Below are 22926 nucleotides of genomic sequence, written 5' to 3' on the forward strand. Positions count from 1 at the left end.
CTGAAGCCCAGCAAAACTGCCTGCTCTGCTCAGGCGCAGCGGCTCTGAACAGCAACACACACAGCTCCAGCCACGCAGTTCAGCTAGCACTGGAGAGCGCTGAACTGTAAGACTTGGTTCTTTCAAGAATTACATTCAATAACGTATAACTCGGAGCAAACCACATATTTAAAACAAAGACTACAAGAGAAACCAGGTTAAAAAGAACCATCTTACAAAGAAGATGGACAATCTATTAGCCCTTGGCAAGCTAGACAATCATTGTACACAAAACAACAAGCTGTACAAAACTGAAAGGAGATGGCAGCGAGATCTGTAAGGCTTTCTGCCCTTTTATTCTTCTCCTGATCCAACATGTCTTCTGATCTCATTCCGAGAAATCTTCAAGGTCATGTCAGAACAGCCACGAATCCATCTCCGGTATGTGCAAAATTCAAACAAATTTAGGTACAGGGATAAAATTGCAAAGGTAAAAACAAAGCTAAAGGCCAAGATCATGGGTTAAAATATTTCTTCTGAGTCCAAGAAACTACAGTTTGGGTATATTTGAAAACATATTCCAAACTTTTAAAACAAGCTACAGTCTTTTTTGACTGATAAAAAGGTTTATTTGTTGAGGAAAACTAACGGAGGATCCTTTCGGTGAACACTTTCTTTCTCCTTTCCAGTATATTCCCATTTGTTGACAGACTTGTTCACACAATGACTTTCGGTATCTCCTCCACTTCTCACTCTTCCCCATAGTTACTAGCTTTTTTACAGCAAAAACCGTCTTGACTCTCATCCCGCCTTTGACAGAAATTTGACATGGAAGTGGTATCTGTTCAAAAGAAGTTTGAGCTCAGAGATAGGGGAGAGGTATTTAAAACATCTATAAATAGTACACTGAATGCGTTAGGGATCTACTTCCAGACTATGTTACAAACAAACTCTGGTGCCCAAGCCACCATCCTAAGTCACCTATATAAAAGCAGTGACAGGTAGGCTCCAGCAAAAGGAGGCATCTTCTTTTCCTGACTTCAGAAAGTCTGAATTACCCCTTCCAAGCAAGTTTCCCTGGTTAAGGAAGACCCAAGATCAGCTGCTTTGTCTACAACCCAAAATGCACAAAAATGATATTCGCAAAAAGCCCTTCGGATGGGAAGAGAACAAAGAAAAGGAAGACGTTTCTTAAACGATCAATGCCACACAACGTGGCTTTACACATCTGGATTCAAACATTTTGTTTTGTAGGTACAGCATCTTTTGCTGTGGAATTTCTACCTAGACATCACAATGCTGACTCCAGACAAGCAACGTGACAGAATCCAGTCCAATCCCTAGCCATGACTGTGGTTAGGTAGTCTTGGGTGGTAGGACGGAGGACGAGCACGGACTCAGGGAAGTTCTTGGAAAGCGATCCATTTTCAAACCAGTGTTCATAGCTGATCTTGGGTCTGTTTTGGAGATGGAGCTGTTGTCACAACCACAGTGGAAACTGCTTTAGTAGAGCCAGACACTGTTCCCTGCTGGAGATGGGAGGCTGGTACAGTTTGAATTCGAACCTGTTTGAAATGGAAAGAAAAAAAACTCAACTCGTGTCAAGAACAACCTGGTGACACATTACACTTGCATCGTCCTCTGAAGCGCTGGTAAATTGTTTCTGCTGCAAACAAAAATTCAGTTATACGAACAAGACCAAGCACCAAAACGCATCAAGAACAGAACCTGTCACGAGAAGATCACTCCATCTACTGTTCGCATGGGATGGTGGCAAGAGATCTCAAGATTAGAGAGGAAGAAGTAAAAACTAGTTTGAATAAAAACCTACATGTCAGCTGCTTTTACAAGTTTTCAGAAGAAGGACCTGGATCCATTGGATACTTCACTTCGGCAGACTTGTTACTAGCAGCTCTCAATGCAGATTAATTCTTTGGAATTACAGACCAGTAAGTTTCCAGACAGAAAGATGGGTATGCAAAGAAGCAAGGTGATTTCTTCATGAAATGGTGACCCACAGAAGCCAAAGTACAAAGCACTACAAGAAGAGTCAAGTGTATAGAAACAATCCTTCAAGCAGTTGGGAACTTTTCCTGACAGGATTTTTGGGTTTACATTCATTATACTGTCAGTGCTTCAAAAATATATAAAAACCGTATCTGGATGGAGGGAAGGTGAAGGAGATGATGCACTGCATGTGCTTAATGCAGACGCTACAGCCAAGCTGTGTACCTGTGCTTTTTACGGAGCCCCATGTATCAAGTGTGAAGTCCTCAGGAGATGTTAAGTCATAAAAAAGGAAATAATATTATCATTCTAGGTGCCGTTACCTGCGTGGCCTGGCCTTGCTGCTGCAGCTGCTGTAGTTGCTGTGCAGTCAGAAAACTCACTGGCTTGTTCCCAGCGATCAGTTTTGTCCCTGCTGGCATCGTAGTTAGGATGATATTTCTACCTAATCCACTGATGCTAAGGAAAAGAGAATTGTTGAAAGGTTAGTAAACAGCACAGCAGGCTAGGCCTTTCAGACTCACAAATTGTTCTTCAGTTGCTAGGAGATTAAAGTTACTTATCTAATTTACCAACGATTTTAAGTAGCGGGGTTTTCTTTCCCCACACAACTGGCAAATACACAAGTGACAAGTTTATGTCAACATTTATCACTACAATAGAGAATTACTTTATCACACGAACTAAACCCTCTAATTCTGGACCGTGCACATCACTGGGTTAGTCTGATCAGACCTGAACACTGCTCAAGGAACGCAGAAAATAGCCAAGCACACAGTGTTCTGCCTTGAAATATTAACTACGGGAGACACTACCAGAATTCATGGAAGAATAAACAAAAAGACTTCAATATCTGAATGCCAGAGGAATTTTCACTGAGGCAGTTAACACTTCCCTAGTCTCTTTAATAGAGAGATGGCCTCAGATTACACATATTTTTAGGTATGTCACCAGGTTAAGCCTTGCTCAAACACACAGAACTAATCTAATAGCTGGTTTCAAGGCAAAGAACATTTTTTCTTCAGTGTATTTGCTAGAACCTACACCTCAGGGCACGTAAACAAAGATTATATTCTCATTGCCAGACACCATATTAATTCAGTTTCTTTGCAGCTAATGGACCTATTAACGGACTGCAAGTCCATTACCTCTCTGCTTGCTAGGTCCCCAGGAACCTATTGAACACAGACCTTCCTCAGCCTATTTCTAAAGCAACGCTACCAGATGCAAAATACTCACTTGGCCCCAAGGTTGCCCTTGATGATGGGGGCAGTCACCACACTCTTGCCTTTCACTGGCTGGCTGATCACTGACAGAGGCACTGTTATTCGTGCTGGTAGTTTACCCTAGAGAAGTTGAAGAACACATGAGGAGCCGCGGGGAGTTCAGCAGAGAAACTGCTTGACACCATGCAATTACCACTCAGCTTGCTTTTTAGGAGTCCTGGGAGTAGAAACCAACAGCAGCTTTGCTGATGAAATCTGTGCTCCATTTCAGGCTCGTTAAAATTCACCTCCATCTCATTCACTTCACAGCTGCCTCAGCCCTGAAAACCCGCATCATCTTTGCACCACAATATTTCTCTGGGAAGGCTCATTGCATCCGTCCATGACTCCTACCCTGAGGAAGCTCTGGTAATGTCAATTAGCTTATTCAGCTTTCACGATACAGTTTATGGTGCCTTCAGCTTTGGACATTAAAATTGTATTAAATGGGGAATTTGGTAAAAAAGTTAATACAAGTAACACGCACTTCTAGTTCTGACACCATGCCAAGGGAACTTATTTCAGAGGTGTGGGGCAAGACGCTGAGCTGCACGAGGAAGGACTTTTAGATAAGCAAAGTTTATTTCATTCACTCGCAACAGGAAGTAAAGGAAGACATATCTGACTGCTTTCTGGTCATTCAGCATTTAGCTACAATTCCAACATCATGAAACTAGTTGCAGACCCACATTCTACAGTACTCAATTTGAGCCTCTGTGGATGTAAAGAGAAGTTTTCAGACCTAAACCATCAGTACATTTCAGCGTTCCCCTTTCTCACCCACCTCCAGAAAAAGTTTAGCATTACTTACTGCCTGGGATGTAGATACTACTGTGGTGCTGACGGGTACCTGCCGCACAGCAGTGGCTCCTGTGCCTATAGTTATGGGAGTCCCAGCAGCTCCCGAGGCCACAGCAACTGCTTTCGACACTGTGGCACTCATGGTTGGTAAAGAGACAGCTGAGGTATGGACTGTGCCGGGCACGCTCACTGCTGAGGAAGAGGGCACTTGCTTAGCGTGAGTAGCTACAGTAATAGTCTGCCCAGCTTTGGGCGGCATCACCCCCAGCCCCTGCACGATTCTTATAGTAGCAGCCGGCTTGGCCTCAGTGGATGCCACCGTAGTTATGGCTTTGCTCTTCTGATCCGCCACAGTCATGCCCAGAGCAGGCATCAGTCGGAAAGCGGAGCCTGTTGGCTCTGCAGTCTTTAAGTCAGGAGTCACTTTAACCACTGTGCTTCCAGCTGGGCTGGAAGAAGCAGAAGTGGCTGTGCTAGTCTTGGCTGGAGAATCAGCAGTCTGGACAGGATTGGATGTCACGTGCAAAGTTGCAGAGATGCCTTTCCCACTAGCGCCGCTTCCCGCAGCTGCTGTGAAGAGGTCCTGAGTCAGTTTGACAGTAGTGACTTGAGATTTGGCCAACGTGGCCATCATGTCCGGGGTGATACGGAGCACAGTCTGTCCCTTCGCATCTGTGGTGATAGAGGACGGGGGTAGGCGCAACACATCCTTTCCTTGGATCCGAAAATTGGTCGCTGTGAGTGGGATGCCACTTCCAGGCTGGGTCTTCATGCCAAGTTGTCCTGTAATAGCCACCTGGAAGAGATCAGAGAAACGGCTGTATCAAACCAGGATGCAGTCCAAGGCACAGTCAAAGTAAAACTTCCCAACAGGATGTTTGCTCCCATCAAAATTGAAGCGGCATGATGCTAGCGCACGGTACACCACTGAAAACAGTTTTGGTTGTGCATCAGATGGCATTCCCAAAACCATATAAGGTATGAAATACAAGATGAATGAAAATGAGATCAACATCTGAAGATGGTTAACCTTGGACTAACGCATCCTTTACCTGGACGTGAAAACAGGGCTCAAATACACCAAAATCAGCCACTGCCTAAATCTGCAGGGTCAATAACTCATACAGCATTACAGCTCGCTAGAGTTTTCATTACCTTTTCACATCTGCATATCACGTCTGTCACAACAAACAGGAAATGACTGGCTCGGGGAGCCCAGTTCCTTGTCTCCCCCTCTCTCTCACCTGCTTGATGATATTCTGGCCAGCTACATTCTGGATGACAGTGGTAGAGGAGGTGCTTGTAGCAGAACTGCCTGGAGAGCTGGTTACCGGCTTTACAGCAGGACTGGGCGCTGCAGACAGTCCTGTCACAGTGATGCCTGTCTGTCCCGTCACGGAGCTTCCTGGTCTTTGCACCTGCACCGGGCTGGTTTGAGCTTTTACCGGCAGAGTCATCACAGCCTACAGAAAGACACAGAGGCAGCCTATGAGCAGACTAACACGATACTAAGACTAATAATTTACTCTTTTTGTCTCGTGCCTTACAGCTTGCAAGTTCTATGGACTTTTTATTGTAATGCACAATTTAATGCTGCCACATAAATAGGCAATACGGAGGAAAAAAGGAGCACGGAACAGTATTATTTATGCACAACTGCTTCTATGCTCCTGCCCTGCAGTTACTGCATGTTCCAAGCGAGCAAGTAATCCCTGTGCACCATACCGAAATCCTAGAAGAAGTCAGATTAGAAGTCAGAGCTACCCCACCGTTTCCATGCAGCCAAACTCACCTGAGGGAGCACTTTGGTTTGCGTGGCTGTAGCTGGAACGCGGATTTGAGGCACTGACGTAGGTTGCTGCTGCTGGGTTACCACCGGGGCTTGCTGAGACACGGCTGGGAGGCTGGACTGGGCAGTGACCACCCGGACCTGCGGCAGTCCTGAGGAGGTGGTATGACTTACCACCCGGCTGGGAGGCGGCTGCGGCCCCGGCTGTGTCTGTGAACTCTGAGCTGTGGAAAGCAACGTCCCAAGCTGCGGCATGGTAGGGGATGATACCAGAAGAACACTACGGAAAAGACAAAGCCAGTAGGTCAGCAAAGACGCAGATGACTGAGAAAGAACCAGTAACATTCACAAGCGATGTACGAGACAGAAGAAATACCTTTGGCTGGGTTTTGCTGGCTCTGATCCAGCACTAGATACACTCTTGCTAACCACAGACACCGGTGGGGGTGAAATAGGAGTTGCTGGTAATGCTGGTGCAGTTGGTGTCACGGGAGTCACGGGAGTTGGTGGCATGCTGGAGTCACTCAGGCTCAGCTGACTGGGCTCTGATGTGCTGCTGGGGAGTGCTTTCACAGAGCTCTCCTTGCTACTAGACTTCTGCAAAGAAACCATGTCAAGCATGAAGGTCTTCACAAAAACTGGGTTTGACTGCTGCACTCTAGAGAGCGGGCGGAGCACTTTAAGCTGAGTTCTGTATGGTTATGAATAATGCCCCTGTGCTAAATCCTGAAATCACAGACGACTGGCTGTCTGCCTTCCTCAACTGCAGCCACAAGTGGGCTGGTGCATCTGGCTGCTCCTGTTCTCAGGGAAAAGTGCATCTCAGCAGCAACAAACATTCGTAACATGCAGATTTCCACCTTGCTTAATTTGCCAACAGCAACTACTTTAGAGATCGTTGGTATCAATAGCAACAGCAAGACATCCGAACCCTGACAGCTTCAGCACAGCAAGGGGGAGAGCAGCAGATATGTTCCACACACCCTGCTACAGATTAAGGTCAAAACTAGATCTGAAAGACCATCCCTAAGATAGGGAGCACAAACGAATTCCATTAATCTTTCTTCTGAGATTAATAAGGATACAGTGGAAGCTGGGAGGTGTAAAAGTCCCCTCTCTCCCTCTTTATTTTGTGCACTGGTGCTAGACTAACACCGACATTCACAAACGTAATGAACTGGTAATTCAAATAGGTGGTAATTTTCATCAGCCACTATGGATGCAGAATTTATGGATTAAGTTAAGCCTGTATCTCCTTCCCAATCCCCAAAGCATCTGTGCAAACCTGTGTAAAGAGATTTACCATTTTAGCCGGGGGTTTTGGCTTCTGCTGAAGAGCTTTCTTGGCCTTTGCAGCAGCAGCTTGAGCCTGGTGGATCCGTTCTGCAAATACAAATTAATGGTTAGAGCTCCTGAACACAAGCAAACTCATTTAAGAAAGAGGCCAATTCAGAACTGTACGTTCATCTTCAGACAAGAAATCAAACACACATAGTCATGCAACAGAGCCAAGAAAAAGATCAAGTAAAATTAGCCAAAAAGGCTGAAAATAAGACACATAAGAAGCTATGAATGTACACACATCTGCAGTTCTTGTACACAGGATGCTATATTTCAAACAAATACTTCAAACTGACACACTGCTCTTATGACTGGATTTAAGTGCTGATGGGCTAACATTAGCAAACTGACTAGAGAAAAAAGCTAGACTGACAAATTAATGTTCATATCCAGCTGGACTGAAGAAGCTCAAGAGATTTGTAAACATTTTCAATTCTTAAGATATCACCAAGCCAGGCTTACCAAACTCTTCCTCGCTCCTGTCCCGATGCAGGTAGATCCACAACTTGCGTCCAATATCATATTTCACACAGGGATCCTTCTCATAATGTAATCGATCCAAAGCACCGCTAACAACAGTATTAACCTGAAAAGTTCACAATTCACAGAATTACAAGACGTCCCTGGTTGGGCTAGCCAAAAAGTCACGAATAGAAAAGTAATCCTATTTGGCATAAAACCTGAGTAAGCTGCTAGCAATCCATTCACGTAAGAACTGACTGACTGAGAGCAGATGTTGCAGCACAAGATGCTGTTTGCCACCTTGGATTAAATGGAGCTTCCACCAAAGCTGAGCACTCTGAAAACTGACTGTTTCTGAATCTAAAATGTGAGCAGATATATGACACACTGTTAATTCTGGGGCTTTTCTAGCTGTTTTTTCACCATCCAGAGTTCGGTGCAGATTTGCAGCAGCTCACCAGAGTAGAACTCTCATTTGCTAGTCAAAGAAGCACAAAAAATTATTGGGCCTCAGCCACTGAATACTGCCCAGGTCCATTAGGAGAACCTGTTTGAAGCTAGACATGGCATCCAACTTACTTGAGCACTTGTGACATCGGGAGCTAGGAACTGGGAATCTTTAAGCAGCTCACAGATTTCAGCACGAGTTCCTTCTCCATTAGGAAGGCGAGCAGCAGCATCACGAACTGAAATACAGAATTAGAGCTTAAACTTCCAGCCATAACTAGGTAGCCGTGTTCAAGTACTTCAGCAGATACGTTTCTGTATGGCTCTCTTACCCCTGCTCTCATAGTGCCTACTTGCTCACTAAAATCTAGCCCCCATGATCCCTCAGAGATATGAGCAGAGATTATAAAAGACCATTTTAAAGTACGTCAACTGTGCCGGCTTTGTGCTAGGAGTGATGAACTTGGGGAACAGCACGGAACCCCAGAATGACTTTGCAATGCCCCAACTTCACAACAGTGTACTGAAACCACCACTCTCTGTATTCCAGTTATCTGAGCCTTAGCTTCAGCCAGCCCCATGGACTCTCCTCTCTATTTCCCATCTTCTCTCAGATCAACAGCAACATACGGACGCCTTCTTTTCTAGTTATTCCTCCTCCCTGCATTTCATCACCTCTATTCCATATAATTTATTTCTTCTTTGCTTATGTCATCCCAGTCTGCCCCCCTTTTCCCTTTATAACGTAGATCCCTAAAGTCATTGTTTGGGGGGGTTAGGGGAGCCCTTTTCTTTTTTAAAAAAACATTTTTGGCCATCACCTTACCAAGGGACAAGATGGTGACATATGCTGGTCTGTCCGAGCGCAGGAGAGAATGCTCTCGGGCTTTGTTTAATGAGGTTTCCTTGTCAAACACCCCCTTCACAGGACCAACAACTGACTCAAAGCCATGCATACGGAAAGTGAAAGCTTTGTGGGGCTGGCTGTAACGGTAACGTTCCTGTATTTGGAAACAAAGAGGACTGGATTTAGCAGGAAACATATAGTGCAAAGTCATAAAGCTTGTGCTACGTTTATATTATAATATGTTGTTATCATTCTCCAGAGAACGTTTCTTTTAAATTAAAGGCTCAAACACTGCTGTATAAACCTATCTTGGATCAAGACAAGCACAAACTACTTCAAGCAGAATATAAAGCACCACCTAACCAAAGCGTGTAGGTGCAATACAGGTTCATTGTTAAGCAGCTGCACAGACTAGAGAGGTGCCAGAGATACAATTTCTGCCCAGCAAACACCCCTTCCCCCAGCAACGAGAAGCCCTTTCTTCCTCCTCTAATCTGGCAAAAGAGAGATTTCCAAAATTTAACCTGGCTATTCTACCACGCACACAGCACGCGTACCCAGGGAGACGAATTGTCATCATGTGCTTACCCTATAATACACACTTGCATCTACTACAGACAAGATAACTAAGCGTATGGGTGTGCTTACTGCCACTTGTCTTGTGCTGGTAGTCATACATGCCCAAAAAATAGAGAGACGAGTCACCCTCATGTGCTGGGGGATGGCAGAGGAGATAGGAAGGTTGGGCAAAACAATTTCAATTAGTTTTGCCCAATACCCGTTGGAACTACAGGCTGAAGTAAGCAGCCAGGCTATATTGTTAGCAAGTTTTATGTAAGGCCAAGATACCTACTTCAAGGCAGAAGAAACATACTAATTCTTTACATTAACCAAGTTTGTGCAGAGTATAAGACTGCCATCCCATACAAATTCTCTTGTTTTAGCGGCCAACAGTTTCAACACGTGTGTTTAAAATTAATTCTTACCTGCTCCTGAAACACACGCTTCTCCTCTCCAGTGCTTGGTCGGACTACATAGTCAGTTCTTCTGAAACAAAGGTCACCATCAGTTCTGAGCAACAAGCAGCCCCCAACAGTCCCAAAAAACATCCCAAAGGAGTAGTCACCTCACCCTTTCTGCAAATTCTTCTGAACAAGTTCTGAAAGCATTTGATAATATAAAGAAGTCCTGCAGAGATCTTAAAATACGCACTATGCACTACCTGAAGGCAAGCTAGGACTGTAAATAATCTAGTTATCAGGACCTAAGTTAGGTTACAGGCTTGGTCTGATAATATACGTGAACTTGGAGAAAAATCAGTTGACTTTGTGAAGTCTAGTTACTGCATTTATAAAAGACTATCAAGTTCCCTCCTGCCCCGTGACGCAAACTCTTTTTATTTTAACCAACCAGCCGTTCAGATCCAGAGGCACAAGGACCAAACTTCATAGCTTTAGCATGCACTGCAAAAGCTTTCAAGCAGTATTATATACTTACACTCTGGGAACTGGTGTTGTGGCATCTGAGCTGTCTTCATTTTCCTATCGAAAAACAGAGAAATGTCAATGTTGGATATAACTCAGTCAGGTTTTCTGCTGCTAGAAGGTGATCTTTTCTGACTCACTTTGAAAAAAGTCTGGTCTTTGGTCTCCAACCAGAGCTGAAACAGTGCTGCCAATTCCTTCTCATGATCTTGGCAAGAACCTAGTCCAAGGAAAAATACGAAATAGAAGTCCTTTATTTGTCATGAAGCCGGCTGCTTGAACTTCGCAGTCATCTCCTACTCCCTTCCTCCCTCTATGCATCACCAGTCACAAGGCATCTTCCACACTTCACAGACGCTCCAATTTCAATACCTGAACACAGCCAGGCTTAGGAAAGGGCTAAAACCTAGTTACTCTCCGGTGTTGGTACAAAGGACAGTGCTTCAGCTCCTGGCATAGCGGGCAAGATACTGTTTGAGAGACAGCCAGCTGATACTTGCAGATGGTTCCCACCCTCCAAAGCAATCCCAGTCACGGAGTCCATGAGCAGAAACACATGCCTACATAACCTCCACCAAAGACTGTGAAAGGGACCAGAGGAATAGCTTCCTGACTCCAAATCTCTGCCAGTTTAAGCCCGCAAATATGATCGCTAGAATCACTATAGTTCAGAATGGAAAATTCTGCCTAGTAGCTAAATGAATGAACATAAACACAAGACATATGTAATTCAGTCAGTATGAGCCTGGGCACATTGCTTATCAATTTGCTCTTTGGTTCCCACTTTTAAAAATGAGAATAGTATCTGTCTGCTCCACAGAGAAGCTTAATTCATTTGTAATTGTAATAATTAATAATTACTCCGAATAAGTGGAAGGTATGCTCTGCAGAAGGGAAAATATGGAGGTGTCCAGACAGATTTGATGTGTGACATAAACATGGTTAGGTCAGCAACATAAAGATGTACAGCCCACTGCCTTTGCTCACTTATTCTCCGCCTGCTGCTGATACTAATGTCTTGTGAAAACCTCGAATCCAAAACCCGTCTTTGCTCAGCTCAAAAGAAAAGAAAAGGCCTAACCAATGAATTAACAGCTCTGTTTGTCCTTCTCTCTGGGCTGCAGCAAGCTGAAAAGTAAAGCCCTGCAGAAAACAACAAACCGTTACTATAGTAAAAGTCATAGAAGAGCAGAAGATACTCACCAAGCAATTTCCACTGCTGAGTTTTTTCCTTGAATTCAACAAAAGGTGAGAAGCTGGAAGGAACATCTGCAATGAAAAATGTGCATGTCAGAGACATCATACAATCGTCCAACCCCCAAAATCCTACCGTTGTAATGCCAGCTGTTGAGTTAGACTCGTAACGACAGATAAAGCATTGCAAGTGATTATGGAAGTGCATCTCTAAATTGATACTCGCCCAAAAGGAAGGTAAGCATCTCAGAGTAACAGCACAAGCACAAGAAAAGAACACAACAGGATAACGAGTCTTTCATCTATAGCCTGTCAGGTGAGATCCTGTTCATGCCGTGAGGCACCAGGAACCGGTACGATACGGTGACTATTCCTGGGCTCGTGGGAAGCGAACTCGGGATTTACAGTATTCACCAGCTTTACGGAGAACATTAAGTATCCATGCTGTGAAGGCCGCTACAAACTACGCTGTCTCTCCCTTTAAAACTTCCCACTAAGCAAATGAGAACCACAGAATAATTTAGTTTGAAAGGAATGTCTGAAGCTTAGCTGGTCCAAGCCCCAAGTCAAAGCTGGGCCAACTTCATGTTTCCAGTGGATTGCTCAGGGTATTGTCTAGTTTATTTTTTATCATCTCTGGACAATCACAACATCTTCGCGCCAGGAAGAGACTAGTTTCTTCCTGCTTCAAACATCCTGCCTGAAGCGCATGATCTGAACAGGAGAAACTGTCTGTCTAGAGGCAATTTCACACACACACGTTTTCACATACGTGGGAATCGAGCTGGGTCTTATCTGCTATCCACATGGAAAACAAGTCTACCACAATCAAGACATAAGCCTTAAAGCCTATCACAGAAACACTGTCAACAATATACTGATTTATTGTAGTGATGAATTAAAAGTTCATTTGAGCTATAATATAAACCAGCACTGATTAGAACTGAGGTACAAGCATCACCAGTATTTTTAACAGCCATTCTTACCTCTGCTGTCACCTGTCAGGTACTGCAAGGCAGGCAAAACCAGTTCAGACCAGTTAGAGGCAAAGGAGAACCAATTATTTAGTGCGCTGGCAGGAGAAGATTGCCAATCTAGAACTTTATCTTCAAGCTTAAAAGGAAAAAGAAGTATTCTATTAAAGATCTCACACTTTAAACTATGACTGTTTTAATAGCTAAACATATCCAGGGGACAAAAAGATTTTTATCTACGTAAAAAAATCACCTGACTTTTTCAAGTAACCATAACATGGTATTTCAGACAAGACACCAAAAAGAGGAAAAAACTTCCCCGCCATCTCTGCCCTTAATATATAGAATATGCCTAACCATGACCTAAAGAACAGGTATGGAAACACTTACAGACTTAACTGACTAAATTTAGGAAACATGTTAAAACCAGAATGTGGTATGCACTCCCAAAGGGTTTAATTTCTTTAATACGTAATCTACATCTTAATAGAATTTACAGCAGGACAACTCTGGAGAAAAATCACTATTACATAGCTATAAACCCCTCCATCCTCTAATTGTGCTTTCTGCAAAGATTCCTAGATAAGTGGGTGGTTCCTTACCACAGAAAGAGTGGCAGGTCCTTCCAGAAACAGTATCTCCAAAAGAAGGAAAAAGAAGCTGGAAGATATTTCATTTATTCCAAGGCATGGCTTCATCTCTTCAAGAGGTCTTCAAATGAAAGAGAACACAAGCAGAGTAAGTTCCCTGAGTAAGTATTCACCTTCATAGACAAAGATGAACACCACACATTTCACACATCCCAAGCTGCAAAAAACCAAAGGCAACGACCTTTGCGTGTGCCTTCCATTCTTAGCTAGCAGCAGAATTTCACAACAGCAGGTCACAGCTAAGATGCTTTACCCCGTCAAGGGTGGAAGAGCCAGACCCAGCAAAGACAGAGCTAACTACACAGCTCTACAAAAGTCCCGCAGAAATCTGAGCTGCAACATTTGTTGCCCTCTCCATCCGTGCAAAGCGTTCAGGGCTCTTTGAAGCACTTACTCCTCTTTGACAGACGACAGAGGGATGGGGGAAGGATCCTGAGACATTGGTGGGATTCCATCTGCATTACTAAGAGAGTCAGCCAAATCTTCCACCTCAGATTTAATAATCTTCAGCTTTTTTTTCTTCTTATCTTCCTTTTCCTTCACCTTTTTCTTAAGGGTCGCAAGGTCAAATAATGCTTTAGATAGGATAAAAGGGAAGAAGAATAATGAGAAAAACTTCTTACCATATTTCATTGAGAATCATAAACTAACTATATATTTAAACGTATATTCAGAAATGTGGGTAGCGAGCACTCATTCGCCACCAGTTCATTCCATCCTCCCAGTCATTTCCATGAATCTTTATTCTTCCCCTCAACGCACTCTGTTTTAACAGAAAACCTCTAGTTTTTAAACCAACGTATATGAAATTAGAAAGGCAAAGGTGACTGCTTAGAGCAGAGATACAAATTAACTTTCATCGATTAGTTGGAAGCACCTTCAGTGGAAACTGGAGTCGTCTGTCAGCAACTGAAATGGAACGACTCGCAAGCCCAGAGTGGTTAGCCAGCTACGTGAAGAGTGAAAGGGTACAACAATCTATCGAGACCACCTTCATCCTTAGCTTTTCACACACACAGGATACCCTATATTCATGCAGCGCACAAGTACCGCGTCCAAGCCACTGACCTGCTAAGGAACCTTTCCTGCCAGCATTTACTCGAGTCATAATGTCCTCAAGAGTCAGGTCTGTCGTCACTAGATCAGGGTGGTCCTACACAGGACAATGGGACAGAAATTAAAATTGGGAAAGGACAAAGCGTTAAGATAGCAACAAGGGTACAGAAAATAACCCAAGTACTGAAATGCCCCAAACTTATCCGGGATCAGCTTATAAAGTTATTTACTGCAATAAAAGTCGGGAAGGCTTCTAACGCTGATATCCCAAATTTTGTCTCTCCAAAACACATCACTAAAATTACAAAACCCTTCCACACAGATAAGCAGAAACAGGAGTTGCATATATACTCTGACAATTAAATACAGCTTATGATAAAGGGCTGAAGGGTGGTTGCACACAAAAAAAGCAGCAGTCATGCTGTCACCCAGAAGTACCCTGAACTTTACGGCTAACAGGCAAAAGACTTATAAAAATGTAGTCCCACCCCCCAGACTTTTTGACATCTTACAGGTTGACGTTTTCTTTTCTCATGGTGCTTCTTCAACATCATCTTCAAATCACTTTCCCCAAGTTCTATCTTGTCTGCAACAAAAAAACATTCAGAGATGATTTGCACGGTTTTCCATTATTGTTACTTTACAGACTTCTTAGAATGCCATTTTCTATCCATTCCCACTTTCAACAACATCCAAATTTCAACAACTAAATTTTCCTTATTTGAATTTCATTCTTTTCAGCAACCAGTTTATTTCAATACTTTCTTCCTTGGGTCATCAGATTGCATTGCTCATGCAAATATGGAAGTGAAAAGAAGTGAGAACCAGTTGTGCTACACGAAGGGTTTGCAGACTTGATTACAGTAACCTTAGGATGGAACCCTCGGCACATACACCAAAATATTTCAAACTGGACTATGCTCATGCTTCACCTGCTAAAGGCAAAATATAACAAGAGAAATGAGTAGTATTACACAAGCTGTAGACCCTTGTGTTAAAATACTAGCCTTCCAAGGAGAACAAGATTAAGTAAACTGGGAGAAGAGCCAACTGTTTTGGAGACAGCAAAAATGAAGCATTACAAGATTTCCCATCAAACAACAGATTTTCAGACTGATTTCTTGCAGGGTCTCAAACTAATTATCACCTCTAAACCCGTACCAACCCCTAGTTTGGTTCTCACCTGCTGTTTTCATGTCCAAGGTTGACAATGTGGGGATCACTCTCAGGGGAACTGGTGGACTTGGACAACGTGCTGGAGAACTTGGAGGCCAGGAGCTTAGATCTAAAATAAATAAATAAATAAATTTCTGCAAGACCTAGCACCAATCTACATAATTCTATTACCCCGTGTTCATTAGATCACAGATAATAAAACTGGAGTCCGGTTTCCATTCTTCTGTCAAAGACGCTGTCCCCACATCGAAAATTTGTCTTTCTCCATTCACACCTCAAGTCCTTAGTTCAGTCCAGGGCATTACCTTCTTCATCAGAAGACAAGGTAGTATCTCCACACTCCTCTTTCACTTCCCTCAGAATCTTCAAGTAGCGCCGATGTGTCCGTCTGTCTCGTTCTTCTGTGTCATACGTCGGTGAGAAGTGCTTTCTCCTTAGGGTCATATCAGGGCCTCCTTTCCTAGCTAAATCCAGCAAGTACTGGAAGAGGAGATACGTGCGATGTTAGCTATCTCAGCTACAGCTCTGAACAGATAAGCTCAACTCACATATTTTCAGCAAGTTTAATGTTTGGAGCTGGTGCAGTAAGCACCTCAGTTCTTTGTAAAGGAACCCTTACAAAGTATCGGTATCTGCCATATATGCGATTTTAAAACCAGCAGTTTAGACCACCATTTAAAGCAGGGGGAAAGCAAGGAGGGATCTAGTAAGAAATTTCTGCACCTTCATCTCCACATACAATACTTCCCTGTCATTCTGTGTGGACTATTGAGAAAAACCTAACCATTGATCTGGGATCGATTTGTACAGTTTCCATGCCAAATATGTTAACACAAACATGGAAAACTGTCTCTTTTGAAGAAAACATTTTACCCCTTACAACTACAGAGGCAATAACTTCTTATACACTTCTGTGTTCTTTTTCCCACATCACTGTCGTGCGCTTTATAAAGACAGACGTTCATCCATACATCCCATATGTTTCAACGTCTAAGCTTAACAAAACTATAAGCGAGCAAGTATTTGCAACGAACACATTTCAGTTGGCAGCAATCAGCTGACAACAGTATCCACAGAGGAAGACTTCATCAGGGATTTACAGGCATCAGAATAATTTTTTGTAGCTATTCTATACCAGTTTTGTACCTATTCTATACCAGCCCCCAGTGAAGCTGGGGAATTCGTACAACTACATATTTAGCAACCTTACTTGTTTCAGTGATGGAAATGGTAGGAAATGAAGGCAGAACGACTTGTTAACAGGGCAGTAAGGTGTAAAGGGGCAAATGCAGGAAGCGGGGGACAAGGTGGGCATGGAAGAAAGACACTATACACAAGTAAGATCTATGAGAGTTTCAAAACTTGAAATTTGCAAACGTAACAATGCTTCTAGTGTTCTCGTATTATAAGGGCCACTGGAAAACCAGAAAAGCAGCATTCGTTAAAGGAAAGACCTCTGAGAATTGCGAATGCACAAACACCAAGACACTCTGTTATAAAGACAACCTATTCGTTACAGAACGCAAGAAAGCGATGACCATGCCCCGAAGACACTCACATTGCGGGAAGCGAGGATCTGCTTGAGCAGTCGGTAGAAGTACTGCTGCTGAGAGCTCAGGTAGCGTTTGTACTGGGACTTAAAACAGAGCTGCCGGTATTTCACAACTTCGGGATTAAAGTGTCCATCTGTAAGAAAGAGGTAGAAACCACTTCAGTTTTCATCAACGGCTAGTTGAAAAGCCAGAAAATACCCAAAAGTTTATTACGCTCACTGACCCCGGAAGAGTTTCTGGGCGATGTGCAGTGGATTTCCAAAACGGAAGTTTTCACCACTGAACAACGCAGAGATGAGTTTGTTCTGATGCTCTCGGTTGTTTTCAGGGAAGTGAGGCAGGAATTTTTTTAGGTGGTCTTGCTGCGCATCTGTCAGCACCTCCTGCCACGTAGACAAGCTGACAACTTCAAAGAAGATCTCAGGCTAAAGAAAGCAAAAAATGATAGTGAAGGAAACGCATCCACGTCCTTAACAACTTTCTAGCCCTTAAGGCTTTCTGGGGTGAAATAGCCCAAGTCAGGAGACAGCGTCTCACCAAATGCAGAAAACCCAAATACAGAAAACAATAGAGCATAGAGGGTAAAAGTGAGGAAATTAACGATGCTATTAGCAACAAGAAAATAAATTCAAAACTTGCAGCAAACAAAACCTTCTCAAAGGCATTTTTAAAATAAGAGAGATTGTTATCTAGAAAAAGAACATAACAGAACAGTTTTAAAAGGCCTTTTCCTGAGATTAATCAAAGCCCTTTTTGACACCTTTTCCAGGACAGTCAGAAACATTTCCCCTCTTTTCAGTTTGCTCTGTAAGGCCCACAAAGGGAGTTAAACATACTGTTTATCAAGGCTCTGAAAAGGTAAAGCGTCTTAGCACTACTCACATCCTCCAGAAGGTCCTCAGGCAGGCTGACTCTGGTGGTACCCAGCATGCAGTCCTCCATGATGCGTGTGCCATTTCCTTCCCCGCAGGGTCCCAGCTCCAGGGGGTCCGTGAGCATGTGGTCCAGAGAATCCATTCTTCACCCTCTCCCGCTCCTGAACAACAGCAGCAAACCCCTCAACAACCGACAATCCCAAACCCAGATACGTCCCCAGCTGAGGAATGACTGAGAAGCCACGTTTGATGAAGAGGTTGTTTAAACGGGATCGGGCCGTGAGATACGCAAGATATTACAGCGTTAATTTACCGTTCAGTTGCAGCAGAGAGGAATGCTTTTCCAGACAGCATGTACCATGCCCCAGCACAGGCAGACTGGAAAGTCCAGGTGACCCATTTCACCTCACTTCCCAGCGGCAGGAGGTGGTGTCAAAAGAGCTAAATACCGTGAAAAACTACATCTAAATCCGAAAAGTGGTTTTAACGTGCAAAACCAAACCGCAGGTCTAAGGTAGGATTACCTCTCCGGTTGAAATTTGCACTTATAACTGGGCCAAGAGGCCTGTTCCCCTCAAGCATTATGTGGAACTGCTGTGCAGCTCTAGGCTGGGAGGAAAACGCATGAACCACGCGGAATAAATTAACAGGGAAAAAAAAATCAAAATAAGGTCGGACAGTAAGAAACCACAGAAAAACAAACTCATTTCATACCCGCTAGCCTGGCTCTGGGCGTCACACCGACAGCGCTTCCCCGCTCCCCCGTTCGCGGAGGTGAAGGCACCCCGAGCCCCCCCCGGCCAGGCCGCCCCGGAGCGCTGGAGGTCCGCCGCCGGCTGCAAGGGCGGGGAGCCCCCCGGAGGTAGGCGGCGCCGCCGGCCGCTGCCCGCTGAGGCGCCGGGCGGCCCCGGGGCCCAGGGCCGCTCCCCACAGCCCCGGCGGCGACCGCTGAGGCCGGGGGGGGGGGGGGGGGGGCGGGAAGCCCCCGCACGCTGCCCGCAGCGGAAGGCGGAAGGCGGCGGCCCCTCGCTGCGCCTGCGCGGTCGCGTTCTCTCCGCCGCGCCTGCGCAGTGCGCGTCTCTCCTCAGGGAGGCGGCGGGCCTTCCCCGCCCTGAGGCGACGGCGGCAGGCAGGCGGGAGGCGGCGGCCGTGGGGGCTTTCTCCTTGTCGCGACAAGACACGTTTATAACCCCGTGTCCCCCGTGAAGAGATGAGTCAGCACCCGTATTTTTTTTTTTTTTTTAAAAAGAGAAAAAGATTTATTAATTTCGGGTTGTTTTTACACCTGCCAGGTTGCACGAGACTATGAACACGATAACCGTCACTGAATGTACAACAAACATACACAATTAAATAAGAGAAGGGGCAGAGCAAAACAGCCCGAGCAGTCCGAGAGGTGCAAATTCAGGGTGCTTTTTTTTTTCCCCCCTCTCTCTCTCTCTCTCCAGGAAAATACAGATTTGGACCCAAAATGCCTCAAAGGAACAGGCCTAGGCTGTGGAGGAGCCTGCAGCAATGCCCGTCTGAGAGGCAACTGAGAGGACTCCAGAGTTAAGCTCCTGTGGGACACGATGTGAGAGAGAGAGAGATTGGGGTTGCTCTGGTTTCAAAATAATAATAAATCCTATACCTTCTGCACTGCAGAAATTGGAAAAAAAAAATCCATGCAAACTGTTGTCTTTCTAGAAGCAGGCCCCTGCCACCTGTGCAATCAGTGTAGTTCCTTACTTGGGAAGGAAAATTCATGGTACTTCAATTTCCAGGGATGCTTCTCTCACAACGGCATTCGTTAAACTTGGGACACCGTGAATCGCTTAATGCAGGTACTGAGTACGCTGCTGTTGCTGTGGGACAGAGGAGAAACTTTGATAAGGATGATCTGAGTTCAAAGAGGCTGTTTTAAAATTGTTTTCTGGAACACGTTGTAGTTTTCAGCTTTAAATAACTGATACAAGTGTCATTCTGTGATCCTTTCCATTGAAGGTGAATAGAGCAAAATATTTTTTAAACGCCACATCTGTGATACAATTAAGGGGAAGAAGTTTGATCTTCATCTGTTAAGACTACAGGCCTTTCAAGACTTCAAAATTGCTCCTTGTAGGGCAGTATCCACCTGGAATATCCCATTGCTAAGTCTCCTATTTTCCTCTACTTATACCCTTTTTTGCCTTGTTATTAAATAATCTAGCAGCCTGAAGAAAGCCAAGACAAAAATGTCTCTTCTCCCACACCAACAACATCGCAACACCCAACATCATAATTCAGAAGCCCTCAGCAACACGACTTCAAGTGAGGCAGGGGGAACTGTAGTCGCTTGGCCACACTGCTGAAGTGGATGGGCTCCCAAATCTGCTGAATTTAAAGATGCTCATCGCTGCACATGACTAAATGGGAGCTCTGGTCTTCATTAACTTCACCAATCTCGTTAATGCCCCAGTACAGTGGGACAGCACGAGAAGCAAAATCCCAGGCACAAATTAATCCACTTTTTTAGGCAAGTCACTTCAAAGCTACCTCAAAACAGTTTGAGCTGGCCAGCATTTTCAATCTGATTTATTTTACCCCACACGGTCGCTATTTCCACGCCATATTAACAGATACGTTAATTACCAAAGCAATACCTGCTACAAGGCTTTGCCCACAAGTCACCAGACTTCCTCTTGGCTGGTCCGAGAGTGAAGTTCTCTCACGTCTAAGAGCTTTAACTGCGTAAGGCCCGATACCACAACCTGTAAACATCTGTAGCGCTTACTCGCACGGGTAATCCTCATCTAAATCTGTGGGAGTACTTACAGAAGGGAGTCCCGTATTCACACTTGGTGCAGCACAAGAGAAAAGGAATAAAAAAAAAAAACCACAAACAACCTCTCCCAGTTCTTCAGTCTCAAGGGCCGTTAAGACAAAACATCCTTCTTTGCTTTTGTTTTATAAATAAATGTATTCTGCTACGCACAGACATTCTGGGGTGAGTTTTCAAGCAGAGTGAGAGGAGGTTTAGACATACACAGTATATCCCATCAGGAGGCAATGGAGTTGTGGTCATATTTTTGCAAAGACCAGAATGCATTAAATAACCAACCAACCAGACTTGTGAAGGAGAATTATTTAAGAAAAAAAAAAATACACTGCCTGAAAAGATAAACCTCCTCATTCCCTTTCTCCTGGTCCCTAAACGTAACATGAGTTCTGTACATAGAGCAGGGCTACCAAAGCAGGCAACCCTCACAGATGGCTTCCTGTGTCCCATAAATAGTGGTCCACTAGCACGTTTCTTGTACGTTTCCTGAGTCCAGGGCTGGTCATTTTACGGAACCGTCCAAAGGAATTACAGTGCACTGTTAACAAGGTATTTGGAAAATCAGGGTAGCCAACTCTCCATCCAGTCTTCAAGGGGAAAAGTACCTCCACTTCGAGGTGGCAACAGAGATAACTACCCTGCCTCTTGGGAGGCGTGCTCCTGCACCCTCATTTTCTCCTGGCGCAACTACCTTTAGGTCACAACAGAAGCTGCTGCGCAGGCTAAGCTGAGCCTTTTTTGTTTACAGGCAAAAAGGCCGTTTTCCCTGCAAATACTGGAGGGGAAAAAAGAGAGAACAGTGGCTCCGTACGTACTACCCTTACACGCTACTACGATTTCGATCAGTTTGTTCCAAACATGGGTTTAAGACTGCACTTTTTGTTCTTTCTGGAACTGCTTGGTAAGATAGGGCAGGGCAGACAGGACGTAAACAGTTCGAGGGTTGGCAAAATAATAATTTAATGGACTGCTTCGGCATATCTTCACAGCTTCATTGTTATATCCATCCCCGCACACGTACGCAAGGAGCCGCCACTTCGCCGCTGCTGCTCTTTTTCTCCAGGCAGTCTGCTCGCGTTGAGCTGGTATATTCCCTTTCACCTTGGCTGCTGAAACAAAGACACTGGAAGCAGTTCTGCCATATTCTGGCAGTTTACATGATGTCCTCCTGTTTAACGGCTCCTATTAAAAATATACACACAACATAACCTGCCAGTTAGCCTTCAGTTAGGCAAGCTTTTTCCCCATACAATTGAAACAAAAAGTTGTTTACTGGAGACACTTCCAAAAAGGAAAAATAAGGGTCAGCAGACATGCCAAAAATAAAAGTCCAGAGCAAGCAGAGGTTTCACTTCTCCTCTTGTCCTTTTCGTTAAAAGCTGCATAAAATAGCATCCCAGAAGGATTTTGAGGGTACTTCTTCATGGCCACTGGGGACTTAAACCCTCTTAAAGCACTAACGAGCTCCAAGATTTTAGGTGAAATTAAGGGAGCATATACTTTAAAACATATTGAGCTCCAGGATACCTACATATCTGGGCTTTCAGGGGAGGTGACAAGTACAAGCAAGTGACACCGCAAGGCTTCTTCATTCGTGTTCTGCTGAGAAAGTCCTTGGTTTAGTGATGTGCACTTCACTGCCGCCGTTCCCGTTGGTGGTTGTAGTGATTATGTACTGGGTGGTTTGCTGCTGGCTGCTCGTTTGCGATTCCAAGGTATCCGTGTGGGCTGGTGGCTGGGAAACGCCGACCTGTACCTCGCTGGAGAGCGAAGAGCTTTGTTTGACATCCAGATCAGGCTGACCTTCAGATATCACATAGTGAGTCTGCATGGGGAATACAAAAAAATAAGCAATAATTGTTGCAGCTTCCATAACTTTTCTGTTCTATTAGTCTGTAACTTTCCTGTCACTGTGCTGGAAGACATTTTGGTAGGGACAAGGAACTTTGAGATGAAGTTGTGTTTCATTTAAATGTATTCGAGAGCAACATAACCCTTGTCCTTTGTTTTGAAGTACATCGGACTACTTGGCATTTGGCTAACTTACAAATGGTTACACTAATTACACAATTAACCCATCACTCCAAATTAAAATAGCAATTTTTAATACAACTGTTCTGAAATATTTTTTTCCTATTTTGCACGTGTTCTAGCAGAAGTTGCATTTCCAGTGTCCGATATCAATGCAGTACAACAGCCTGCTTCCTTATGCTGGCCTGCTTACTAGGT

General features: G+C 44.3%; 2 protein-coding genes across 15 annotated transcripts in view; both read right to left on the minus strand.

The window, feature by feature from the left end:
* Nucleotides 1–197: 197 nt before the first annotated feature.
* Nucleotides 198–18928, minus strand: NFRKB (nuclear factor related to kappaB binding protein). 3 transcript variants are annotated; one of them, XM_075520932.1, is made up of 26 exons: nucleotides 18615–18928; nucleotides 17908–18061; nucleotides 17249–17450; nucleotides 17031–17158; nucleotides 15778–15952; nucleotides 15480–15581; nucleotides 14809–14882; nucleotides 14309–14393; nucleotides 13635–13815; nucleotides 13193–13301; nucleotides 12603–12729; nucleotides 11626–11691; nucleotides 10563–10642; nucleotides 10436–10479; nucleotides 9925–9982; nucleotides 8918–9092; nucleotides 8224–8330; nucleotides 7645–7768; nucleotides 7145–7224; nucleotides 6218–6438; nucleotides 5845–6121; nucleotides 5297–5515; nucleotides 4063–4848; nucleotides 3226–3332; nucleotides 2310–2445; nucleotides 198–1544 (listed from the first exon to the last, which is right to left on the minus strand). In XM_075520932.1, the coding sequence occupies exons 2-26, from the start codon at nucleotides 18040–18042 to the stop codon at nucleotides 1419–1421; spliced, it is 3924 nt and encodes a 1307-aa protein (XP_075377047.1). In that variant the 5' UTR covers nucleotides 18043–18061; nucleotides 18615–18928; the 3' UTR covers nucleotides 198–1418. The 3 variants fall into 3 exon arrangements, with proteins under 3 accessions (XP_075377047.1, XP_075377045.1, XP_075377046.1); XM_075520930.1 differs by having other exon boundaries at nucleotides 9925–9985; XM_075520931.1 differs by lacking the exon at nucleotides 18615–18928 and adding an exon at nucleotides 18214–18314 and having other exon boundaries at nucleotides 9925–9985.
* A 401-nt stretch (nucleotides 18929–19329) lies between these two features.
* The window catches only part of PRDM10 (PR/SET domain 10), a 46873-nt gene continuing 43276 nt past the window's right edge, over nucleotides 19330–22926 (minus strand). For 11 of the 12 annotated variants that reach the window (XM_075521374.1, XM_075521369.1, XM_075521377.1 and 8 more), the window contains one exon: nucleotides 19330–22522. In XM_075521374.1, coding sequence (XP_075377489.1) covers nucleotides 22286–22522 — 237 coding nt within the window. In that variant the 3' untranslated portion in view covers nucleotides 19330–22285. The remainder of the gene's footprint in view (nucleotides 22523–22926) is intronic. The other variant, XR_012778428.1, reaches the window with a different exon arrangement.

The sequence above is a fragment of the Mycteria americana genome, chromosome 19 (assembly GCF_035582795.1).
Source record: "Mycteria americana isolate JAX WOST 10 ecotype Jacksonville Zoo and Gardens chromosome 19, USCA_MyAme_1.0, whole genome shotgun sequence".
NCBI lineage: Eukaryota > Metazoa > Chordata > Aves > Ciconiiformes > Ciconiidae > Mycteria > Mycteria americana.

Excerpts from the sequence above, each read along its gene's own strand:
- NFRKB (XM_075520930.1), bottom strand. The coding sequence starts at position 18,042 with ATGGATTCTCTGGACCACATGCTCACGGACCCCCTGGAGCTGGGACCC. Across the intron at positions 8,331-8,917 it reads TGTCACCATCTTGTCCCTTG|TTCGTGATGCTGCTGCTCGC; the intron begins GTAAGGTGATGG and ends TCTGTATTTCAG. Across the intron at positions 5,516-5,844 it reads AAACCAAAGTGCTCCCTCAG|GCTGTGATGACTCTGCCGGT; the intron begins GTGAGTTTGGCT and ends GTCTTTCTGTAG.